Source organism: Diprion similis, chromosome 10 (assembly GCF_021155765.1).
Source record: "Diprion similis isolate iyDipSimi1 chromosome 10, iyDipSimi1.1, whole genome shotgun sequence".
NCBI classification, from domain to species: Eukaryota; Metazoa; Arthropoda; class Insecta; order Hymenoptera; family Diprionidae; genus Diprion; species Diprion similis.
In genome coordinates, this window is record NC_060114.1 from 2,946,467 (window position 1) to 2,958,551 (window position 12,085).

General features: G+C 36.4%; 1 protein-coding gene across 2 annotated transcripts; it reads left to right on the plus strand.

Moving 5' to 3' along the window:
• The first annotated feature begins 8,642 nt into the window (after window positions 1-8,642).
• LOC124411085 lies at window positions 8,643-11,785 on the plus strand. Of its 2 annotated transcripts, XM_046889966.1 has the most exons (4): window positions 8,643-8,804; window positions 8,889-9,299; window positions 9,393-9,533; window positions 10,886-11,785. In XM_046889966.1, the coding sequence occupies exons 2-4, from the start codon at window positions 8,916-8,918 to the stop codon at window positions 11,180-11,182; spliced, it is 822 nt and encodes a 273-aa protein (XP_046745922.1). In that variant the 5' UTR covers window positions 8,643-8,804; window positions 8,889-8,915; the 3' UTR covers window positions 11,183-11,785. The 2 variants fall into 2 exon arrangements, with proteins under 2 accessions (XP_046745922.1, XP_046745921.1); XM_046889965.1 differs by lacking the exon at window positions 8,643-8,804 and having other exon boundaries at window positions 8,811-9,299.
• Window positions 11,786-12,085: the final 300 nt, after the last annotated feature.

The window sequence follows — 12,085 nt, forward strand, 5'->3', positions numbered from 1 at the left end:
TTTTTATTGCCTTAAAAGCTCACAAATTATTTTGAACATATTAAGCGTTCATACCATAAACCACCCGACAGGTGGTTACTACAAAACAATTCAAAAAATGTAGTTTTCAAAAGCAGAAGCCGGTCATCCCGATCTTTTTCAACGTTGTTCACTTATCGACGACTTTTAATCATATTTTTTTTTGCATCAGATGATCTTCTCAAATGTTTTTAAACATGACAAATAATAGTGTTCCTTTAAAAGCCTTCCTAATGACGTATAAAGGCGTAAGTGATCCCTGTAGCAGCCATATTAAGAGAGTTAGAATGTTGAAATCGAAAAATTTTAGAATTCTAAAAATATCTGAGACAAATCTTTGTGACAACACCAAAGTTATAATCGAAACTAAAATATCAAGCAATTAAATCTTGCGATGCGAACAACAGATTTGGGAAATGGAATGTAAAAAGGTGTAACAAAATGTTACTGTTTTTTGTCTGGTTTTGCTTTTGAACACCCGAGCCTACCTGTATGCTTCTCATAATTTTATTCAAGGCTATCAGGTACTTATAAACAAGAAATTTCTGGGTCACCCACTGCACGTGTGGTGGGTATTATTCTTCCTAACGGTACACCGAATACATATGCCTGGGCAACGTCCGACTATCTCCCTAAAAGAATGTAGGTACCTAGACATGATAGTATATAGGGAATTCCATGCGAACCCGACCAACGTCTGCCCGTCACCATTTTTTATGCCGTTCAAAATTTTTTACGACATTGTCCCAACTCTAAAACAGTACCCTGAATTTTTTCAGATATTCATTCAAACGGTTGATTATTTACAAATGTTTAAAGTGATTTTGAAAACGATCACTTTTCATATTCTCAAAGTATTCTCATAAAAATGTATTTTCTATATGAAACACTTCAAGACCCGGCCCATGATATACCATCTTTTTTTGATATTTCTGTCAGTAATTTTAATTTTTTTGATCAACTAAATTATTGTTTAAACTGTCTCAGAATTTCCTAAAAATTTCCAAAACTTCTGTTTTTCAGTTCGAACATTTTCCAGTCGGAGCCATCATAGAGCGATTTAAAAGATGAAAGTTTTCAGAATTTTTTGGGAATTTTCAGACAGTTTGAAAAATGTTTTAGTTGATCACAATGGATTGAATAAAAAATCTGAAAAAACGCGACACTGTTTCAGAGTTAGACAAATGTATAACATTTTTTCAACAAAATCAAAAAGGCAAGAGTGAGATATTGGGTAATATCGGCAAGGTGAGGTATAAGGCAAGGGTGAGATATTAGGGTGAATATCGGATTCGCATGGAATTCCCCATATTCAGGTTTGTGTGTGGTGCCTGAAACAAGGCTAATCACTGAATTTTCCGTGAATTTGGTTCAGCATGTACCTGAAAGCACCAACTGTATTCAATTTCTCTCCTCTTCAAAAAAACCTTCAGATAACCCAACGTCGCTACACGTTAAATTTTTTAAACTTCTCGAGACGTTCGCTGAAAATTCAATATCTTAATAAATATGTTGATAATTCACTAATTTTTTATTTACTTATTTCTTCATGTTTTTATAACTATTAAAATTGCACTTATTTTAACGTCACAGTTGCATGCCGTGAACATAGCAGACCTACCTTTGTCGATCGCATTATCTCGTTCTTTATCATTCGTTGAATCAATTAACAAATGAACGGCAACGACTCAAATTTCGACATTGATTTCTTTTCGCTTTGTGCAGGCGCTACAGTCAATGGTTCGCCTCCGTTTCAATACCCCCCCCCCCCCCCCCCCATCGCCGCATCCGCCATCTTACCTGATATAACCCCAAAATCTCGGTTTATTATATATATTATATTCTTTTAAAGATTGATTTATTACTGGTGAAAATTGTGATTTTTCAGAACGTTCTGTGAAAGAATAATCGTGTGCAAATAATTCGGCTTGAATTGAGTGTAATAATACTTTGTTCAATTTTTGATAAGAATAATTGGGGCTCGGCTGGTTTGAATAGGTCGGATAATTTGATCGGAAATATCTGAATAATTTGGTTGGCACTCAATAATGCGTGATTTACCAATTGTTTAGAGATGTTAATTTAAGAGTACTATTGATAACGGCAAGTGTGAGAATGCTGATATTTCTCCTATCCTGGTTATTCGATTCTTGTTAAAAAATTATTTTATTTTGAAGCAACCGTGTATGGAGCCACACATTTGTGCGAGACTGTAGAGAAGAAAGACTAATCGTAAGCCTTGGGTTCAAATATTCTGATCAGCGGCAGTCTGAACGCTGTAAGACGGTCACATCGTTCAGGCGCTTCATCAATGAGTTAAGATTTGATCCCGGCTTGGTTACACTTGCATGGATTTATTGACATTTTCTTGGCCTTTGCGATGATTAGTGGCACAGGAAATTTCTTGGTATTTTCAGACAAAATCGATTTTACGACTGATGAAACCGCAATAGTATGGGGAAATCGGCCGATCAGCCTTCAAACCGTAACATTGAAATAAAGCGCTGTCTCGAAGCAGGTGAAAGGGCGCCAAGGGCGTGGCGGTAATGACTATGCCGATTCGTTTATAAGACTGAAATGGAAATCAAGTCGAATATTGTAGGAAACTGTACTGAAAATCCCCACACAGGCCACAATAAAGAATAGCGATTTCCAAATGAACACCATGAAGCCCTATTTATTGGAAAATCAAATTCACTTTGTAATTTTATAAAGGATATGTGGAGTCTTAAGAAAACGAATATCAGTGATTATTATACTAAATTAATCATCCTATTCAGTGATGATTAATTCTGGACGATTTGAAGATAAAGATGATCCGGATGGAGAATAAGACAGAGATGATGAATTGATGAGTCGATATTACAGGTGCATAATTAACTGAATTATCATGAATCAACGCCGAATACGAAATTGAATGTCGCGAAACATTCTCTTTGTCTGAATGCTGGTTGCAGTCGAGTTTTCGAACCAGAACATTACGAATTAAACTATCCGGTTCGTTTCGCTGTCGCTCTCTGAATCCAGCTACTCATTTAATTTTGTCGATCTAATGTAATCGAAGATTCGAATTTTTCCAAATATAATTCAAGCAGGTGAAACTTTTGTTTTTTATTCGGAACACGTTCATCACCTTCCTATTTGCTATTTTGTGCTGCATTAGACTCGACATCTATTATTGAGTAAAATCTGGTATATGATCCAAATAATTTGTCAGCGGCCATGGCAACAATTTATGTCACATGTCAATTTAGATACTCGTACCAGTAAAGCTTAAGATGATAGATCAGGTTTTTGATCCAGTTAAACTCAAAAAACATTTGCAAATACAAGCCGGATTGTAGAGTCTCAAATTATTAATCGTTTTCATTTAATGATTTTATTATTTAATTTAAGATTTGTATAGAAAATGGAACAGAAGATTTTCTGTCCATTCCAATACGAAAATATTGTTTATTGTATTTTTGTGTAGCATTGGAAGAAATATTGGTTATCACATATTGATATAAATGTTGACTACTGCTATGGAATCTGGATCCGTGTTTTAATTACCGAGTGTAGAATCTGAATCCAATCCAAGCGTTTCTTAATTTTTTCATATCCTGATTTATTGTATATCTCAATTCGACTCGATTTGTCAATAGCTACAGCAATCTCTGGAAAACGAGTAGCTTATCTGGGCGCCTGACTTCGGGACGGTTCAGGTGTTTCAGATTCTTGCATTCAGTCAGATGGATATTTATATGACGTCTGAATACGTTACACCAATCCCATGTCTCATTTTTTTCACCATAGTAGTGTACGGTGCTGTTCTCAAATAAAATCATCCGTATTCTTACCCCTTGATATGTCTCATCCATCCAAAATTAGAAGCCGCTAAACTTAGAATTTTCTGATAGAAAATTTTAGGCAAAATCACCAGGATGTCGAAACCCAGCTAAAAGTAGTTCATTGGTTAATAAGTTATGAATTATTCAGTACTGTTGTGACTGTCGTCTTGTGTTAAATTTATTTTTGGGCTACGCCAGGAAATTTAAAAAATCACAAAGCTCCATGCAAAATTACAAAAATTGTGTAGTCTTATAAAATATGATTTCCACGAATGGTTTGAAACTTATAGATTATTCCATGTATGCGTTTAAAAGTAGATTTATTCAATGTCTGCTATTGTCACTTTAAGTTCATATATTTGAACCCCTTCATAACTCGAATCAAACTTTTTGAAAAAAAAATAATTACGTCTTTGTCAAGAAATAGGGCTATGCTACTGAAAACCTGTTTTTTATAGTTCAATACCGATTCTCGTTACAGTCTTTTGAGCATTGAATTTCTTAACTAACATCTGCATCAGAGGCTGAGAGATTGACACAAAGAAACCGCATTCTTTCGGTTTTAAGTCTTGAGCTTCATTTGATGATACAAAATGAGTTTTCAAATGTGTGCAAGATTTTCGAAAACTTAATCATGTGTTACTGCGCACCAGGTTGTAACAGAAATCAAAAGAAAAATAAAGCACAAGTGAAGCATTAACATAGCTTTTACCATTCACGAATGTTATTCATAATGATAATATGAAGCAAATACACCCAACGAGATATGACTAAGCCAAAGGGTATGTAGTACATGGTATGTAGTACTCATACCTTTACCGAACGAGCAGACTCACCCTTATTTTTCATATCTTAAATAAACAAATGAACGGGAAGGGTTAAAATTTCGATGGTGTATTGCTCTTGCGTAACGGAAAGTCAGGAAAGTTACTAATATCTTGAAAATCATCACAATGAAATGCGTGGATGAGATACTTTTCGCCATTCCAGAAAGAATAAGGAGTAAATTGAGCCATTCGGGAAATTATTATAATTCGTACTTCTCGTTAGCTGACTCCGGTAAACGTTGTCGATATTGCATGAAAATAGTTACACGATGGCTCATTTCACTCATCATTCTTTTCGCAAAGACGGAAGGTATCTCATTCATGGAATTTATGGCCACAGAAATGTGTGAAATGCAAAAAATAGTAACACGTTTCAAAAAACCACACATTTTTTTCAAGACGTACTACTGGGCGCCAGATCGAGACTGCTGCACACAGCCAGCTGCGTTACCGGTTTCTCCCACTCTAAAGCTGGAATTTCATGGGCAGCAGGCTGCAACCGCAACTTTGCCCCTATTGGTTCAAAGTTTGTCACTAGATAAATGTTACCACATTTAGCAGCACCACTTGAAGCTCAACTGAATGAACATCAAGCAGCCAAGGAGGGTAACAATCAGCAAAACGGTAGACTTGCATCCTGTGATTGCACCAACTGTTGCCACAATAGCAAGTTTTCGTCTTCTTAAAATGTCTTCATTTCTTTTCTCGAGTATTTGCTGACATTATTTATGTTATTCATATAATTTTTGATTGTAAGACATTTTAAAATAGCGTTTGTACTAAATTTTGATTCATTGGTCTGAACAAGAATATAATATCTACTTTGTAGGTTAGAATTCGTAGCACTGCTCTTGCTGTGCGGTAAAATCTCTTTTCATGAGCAGTAAATATTCCTAGAAACTTTTGATCACGTGATTACTTTGCGGCTGCTGCTTGCTGCGCATGAAAAGGCACCCTTAAACTGCTTTTTCACGGGCAGCAAACAGCTGGATGCAGCAGCAGCAAAAATACTCTGATTGGTCAATGATTCTGGTGTTTTCTTCAGCATCTTGCAATACATGAAAATCGCTGTTCGAAGTAGAAACGAACCTACTTTTTACAGTAGTTGATTTTCCTGCATACAGCGGAAGCCCCCCCCGCCATGTCATAGCAAACAGCCCTACGAGAGGATGTTGCTGTTGTTACATCCCGCTGTCTGCTGCACGTGAAAAAGCAGCATTACCACGAGAGTCAATAGAAGGATATGATCCCAGCATACATGCATAACTCCATTCAGACTTTTAGAATACATATACATGCCATTCGGTTCAATTAACGCAGCTCAAACTTTTCAAAGATATATATTTCGTGTTTCAGGCAATTTGGGATTCGTGTTCACATATGTCGATGATATACTTATTGCTTCAGAACGTCGGAGTAACATGAAAAACTTATAAGGATCGTTTTACAACGCCTTAAAGACGCGTAACACTATGCCGTGAAAAATGGAACTAGAAAAAACAGAACTAGTGTTTTCAGGTCATTTAATCAATGGTGAAGGAAGCTGGCCTACACCAGAAAAAGTTGAAGCAATTTCCGAATACATAGAACCAAAAACGATAATCGAAATGCAAAGATTTCTCGGTCTTGCAAATTTTTACAGGAGAAGTATCCGAAAGGCCGCAACACATCTCAAGTATCTGTAAATGTGTGTATTCCCACAAAAAACAACAAACGCGAAATAGTTTGGACACCCGAAGCAAAAACAGCTTTTGGTCAGATCAAAAAAGATTTATCTAATACAGTTTTAACAAGCACACCGTTGTTACACTGCGGAAACATAAATTGTGTCAGACGTATCCGATTCTGGAATCGGCCCATGCGTAGAACAATTTAATGAGGATGTTTGCAAACCATTTTAGGATTCTTTTCAAAACAATTTACACCAAACCAACTGAAATGTAGTGCGTACGAAGCAGAGTTGACTGTCAGTTACGAAGGTATTAAATATTTTAAACATGTTTGAGAAAAAAAATAGTTCAAGGTTATGAGAGACCACAAACCATTAATTTATGCGTTTACACAAAAGTCAGAAATAGCCTCACTGAGGCAACAACGTCAACTTCCGTTCATATCACAATTTACAACTAAAATAGGATACTTACCTGGTCAAGAACGTGTTGCAGCAGATGCCTTTTTGCGAATTGAAGCACTCCATCTTCCTATAGAAATTGAACTCGATGAACTCGCAGGTAAACAAGAACGAGACATTGAGTTAAAGGCAAAATGTGAAAACTGAGGAGTACTCATGAAACAGTTGGGACAGCCGACTTTCAAATGCTTCGAAATACTTGTGATATGCTTTTGAAACAGTATGAAATGCATGGGAATTATCTAGTCTGAAACGGTGTGAATGGTGTGAAATGATTGTAAAATGCGTAATGATTGGGGCACGAACATGTTGAATAGTTATATCCCCTCGGTGAAAACCCAAATTTTCCAATGTCACTTAAGCGCACGCAGTAGGGACCGACCAACACGCAGGTATGGGTCGAAATAACTGGAGAGTAAATTCGACAATACATTCCAAAATCGCTACGTTTGGCCAAATATGCATAAAGGCATTGGAAAGTAGTGCAAAGAATTTTTATATTGTATTGATGGCCAGAAGCCGTACCTATACAAAACAGAGAAGCTACAACACTTGCAAGAGCATTTTGCACTGATGCAAGCCCTGTAGAATATCTTTACGGAAAAACTCTTCGTATACGAGATGAACTCATACTTCCAGAATATTTTATACTCAACCCAGAAATTTTACTTTCAGAATTCAGAGAACACATGACAAAAGGTAAATCCAGTTCCAATACAACGCAAAGATAAAAAAAACGTGAATTTTTCCATAAGGATTTACATAGTAGTACATATCTATTGTTACGAATTAATTCAACGATAAAACAGGATCGCAAAAAGTATTAGAACGAGTTTCCGATCGTGTTTTTAAGATCTAAGTAGAAGGTATTAAAAAAAGTGTCTCAGTAAAAAACTTGAGACCAGTATATTTGAACGATCAAACAAACTCATCTGTACGTGAAGTTCGATCGTTCTCGTCCACTGAAGTTCCCCAGGACAAAGAATCGCGGCAAAGGTAGGAAGCTGCAATTCCTGGCATCGAGGTTTTGAAATCACGATAACACGTCTGTGGACGTCATTCCGAGCGTGGTGTTAATATACATGGCGTGCCTAGGAGTGCAGCGTCTTTCTACAAAAAAGTTTCTCTCTTGCACTGGACTTGGCTTAAGTAAGATGTGTACCAATGGCGCCGAAATACTCTAGATCGGTGGTGATTAATTATTGGGACGTTGAATCTGCGTGGGAAAAAATGAGCTAGACTTTTGGTACGTTTTTAGAGCTAGTCACGAAGTCACAGGGAGATTATTTTGAGACGCACCCTTTAAATAACTCACACCACAACTATAGATGATGGCATTACCGAACAGGGTAGCGTTCGCAAGAAAAACAATTCCGTAACAATATAGGGATTTCTTTATAGACAGTTGGTATACATCTCACTTAAACGCTTTGGTTATACTTTTCCTCAGAGCCGCTGGGGCGCTGTAATAGGGCGATACGGGTACCTTCCACTCTATCCTATACTCTTTGGCTTTGATCTCGAAGAAAAAGGCGTGTCGTAGGAGTTCTAGGCGCACCTTGCATACTCACACCGCGATTCCAAGCCAAAATGCATTGTTCGAAAGTTATTGAAGCGATGCTTACCCTTAGGTTGCGCTGCTCCACGTGGTGGAAATGTGTACTACGCTTTAGCCACATAATTTGAGTCACCCCCCACCCTACGAATTTCCAGACATGTATGTAAGTCTGTGTCATAGTCAATGGTTGTGGCTGCATTCAAGATGGCCGCGTCGAGGCGATTAAATGGATTAAAATTCAACAATTTCGTTGTGCCCATAGGGTTATAGGACCTATGGTCAGTGTTATGGTCGCACGTCGTCTCATCTATCATCTGATCTGAAATCTAGATGTGTTGAGAACAGCCTTATCTATCTGCTTATCTGAAGTTTAATAGATAAATGATTGTATTCTACTGTATTTCCAGTGAACAACGTTATTTCGTGATATTGTAGTGCAGGTTAAAATTACAAATAATCTGTCTTCTCAAGATAAAAAATTAACTTTGCAATATATAACGGCCTGCACTTGTTTTATCCTCCAGAGCACTCGCATTCATTCGCATTGCACGATGGACAATTTTTCCACGCAGAGGTACACAGAGACTAAAATGGAAAGCTTTGATTCGTGTATGATCGATGCTCCTAACCAACAACCAGAATTGGTTCAACCAGTCACAGAGCAGTCGCAACCGCAACAACAAATAGACTCTCAAGAAAGTCACGATGGTATGCATCCACAGCATCAGTCAACACCGTTGCCGTTAATACAAATTCAACCAAACTCTCAGCCCAATGCAACACTCACCCCGGTACGACTTCCGGCAATCCTGGATGGAGAATTTTTCACCGTAATCAGAGTTCAGGAGACGAACGTCACAGTTAGATGTCTACAGTGTCAAAAATTACTCAATGGGAACCTCAAATCAACTGGGAATTTTCTTAGTCACGTCAAAGTACGATACTTATAATTCATTGTTATGCTTAAAGTATGCACTTTCCTTTTTATTTATTTACAAAGTATTCATTCAGCAGTTCTTTTCTTTCAGAGAGTACACCCGTTTTTGATTGAAAAGATTAAAACAAAATCGAATCAAAGGAAACCTGCCACTGTTTATATAGACATGACTGCCGACTCCTGTCCAGAAATCGTCAGAACTAAGAGAGGATATAGGAAATGTTACAAAAGCGTAAGGTTTTACTGGCATTAGTATTCCATTTATGTCTAGATCCTTCAAATTCTGTTCAATGGCTTATCTCTCACACTCCATATTGATCCATAGTCGTTATTCATATGTGCTTGTATAGCAAAAGAAACAATTATGTCAAGCTGCAAATGAACTGCAAATACTCACAACTTGACTGTCATTGGTATACTGATTCATTTGTAAAAGTAGGGTAATCCACGTGTACTGGGCCACCATCAGATCTAGTCACCTCTGATTTTTTTCCCCTATTGAGATTTTCTTTACTATCTTAGAGTAAAAATACTTTCTCTCACAATTTTTCTGGTCCCTCTGCAAAGTCCTCAAGAGTCCACATTTGACAGTTTATAAAATCTAAGAATTTTCAAACTATGTTATCTTGGACTTAAAATGTTGTATCCATAAAAAACAAGCTGGTCAATGGGTTCATCTGAAATCTAAGTTTTTTAGAAGCAAAGTATTTAGAACCTTGAAGAAAAAGTTTTGGTTACATAAAATTAGTTCGAAGATCAACGAGCGAAATTTCGTAACTATTGTCAATTTTTTGAATCTCAATTTTTTTCCAGATTCTACACATTTTTCTATACCTGACCACATTTTCCTTCAGATGGGGAAATTCCACTTTCATTTACAATGAAATAATTTGATCATTTTGCTGAATTTGTTGAAAATTACGTAATTCTCGAAAATTTGGAAACTTGTTTTTTGGGTTCTATACCGCCATTGCAGATTACATGATGTGTTCCCACAGATGGAAAAATTCGATTTCCACGTGCCCTGAAGAAAACGAAAAAAAAAAACAAGCGAGGAAAAAATATTTTTTCCGCGATACTTCGCGATCAAAAAGATCAGCGAATGTCCGAAAACTGCTAAGAAAATATTTTCAAATTTTTTATCAATTCAGCATTATATACTTTGTCATAACTAGTTAATAGTGATATACATCTGCTGACGATGTATTTCTCCAGTTCTGGTTTGTGGTTCTTGAAGTAATACATATGCAGAGCATAAAAACTTTACAACTATCTTCTTTAATTTGAAGATTATAATTAAACTTGCTATAGTAATGTAATATTTGTGAATTTTTTTGTCGTAATGCTATGGCTCAAAGTATACTTTTTTCATGAATCTCAAGACAGAAACTTCATACCGACATAATTATACATTTTAGAAAAACACGAAACCAAGGAATAATTTTTTTATAATGATCTAAATTTGGAAGGTTAATTATTCACATTTCAATTTTTTCGGTTACACCAAAGACGACCCATATAATTTGAACTCTTACTCCTTCATTATTTCGAACAATTAATAATGAATTTATTGTTTTCTCAAAGGAGAAATACCCACCTGGAACAGACGAAGCTTGTGATCAGCCGATCGAATGGTCTGAATCTCCAATAACTCGCAGGCGGAGATCGGAAGAGCCAAACGATACTGGTGAAATATTGAAGTTGTCACATAATAACTCATTTGTGGTCGAAGATGAGTATGATGCCATTGGTCGTAACATTGCGGCCAAATTGCGCAACATGCGACTTGACCAAAGGATAATTAGTGAAAAACTGTTGAATGATATTTTATTCGAAGCACAACTTGGCAATCTCCACAGAGATTCAACTATACATATATAAAAAGAAACTGTATAATGTCATCTGCTTGGTGTATAATATGAAAGAAAGGATACATTCATTTTTGAGGGATGGACAACATATGTGCTTGACTCAATGTTGTGAAAACAGAATGCACGAGCACTACACTGATTTACCCATGAAGCTGTAAGAGTTTCACGAAGTTGAAATTTGTAGCGTCAACGCAATGAATCAATGAAGAAAGGTATCGAACTTTCGCAACCTTATTAATTGGAAATTTTCAGGGCTTGCGATTGCAAAGTGAGTATGCTTCGCTTCATTTATAGTGCAGTTACTGGTTGAAAAATAGATGTGACCTCAGATCAAATCCAAGTGCGCTGAATTTTGTTGTACACCAACCTTTCATCGCTCATAATACGCTGTGGAAAGTTCTCAACTACCTGTTGTAGAAATTACTTTTGACAGTGCTGAAAATCGTTAATTTTTTCTGATTATAATTTTACAACTACGAAAGTTAAAAATGATGGAAAGTTGAGCAAATTTCTCACGTGAAAGATCGTCTACAGTTTTTTCATAGAAGCAATAATTTCCTCGAAAACTCGGCACGAAAGTCATGACACAAGGAAATACTATCGTTTTATTATATTCTGTGCGGAAATTAGGGTATGACAGGTGAAAAGCAATCTGTGAGTTATATTAAGAATGAAAGACATATTGAATGGATATAAGTTCTATATAAAAAAAAGTGTTGAAATTAATTATGAGAAAAGTCTTCTGTAATTTATTTGAAAAAGCAGTTTCAGAGTGTACCTGTACACATTTTATTACAATTAAAGGTTATACTTATTCTACTTCTAATTACGGCTTGTTCGCAGACATGAGGACACAACAAATTCAGGTAAATTTTTCCCAGCGGCTCTCGTTGTCGTTTATTATCCTGCAGAA

What these genes read in the sequence shown, in the direction of transcription:
- LOC124411085 (XM_046889966.1), top strand. Translation starts at nt 8,916, where the DNA reads ATGGACAATTTTTCCACGCAGAGGTACACAGAGACTAAAATGGAAAGC. An exon ending in ATTTTCTTAGTCACGTCAAA is followed by an intron (nt 9,300 to 9,392) that starts GTACGATACTTA and finishes CTTTTCTTTCAG; the next exon opens with AGAGTACACCCGTTTTTGAT. An exon ending in ATAGGAAATGTTACAAAAGC is followed by an intron (nt 9,534 to 10,885) that starts GTAAGGTTTTAC and finishes GTTTTCTCAAAG; the next exon opens with GAGAAATACCCACCTGGAAC.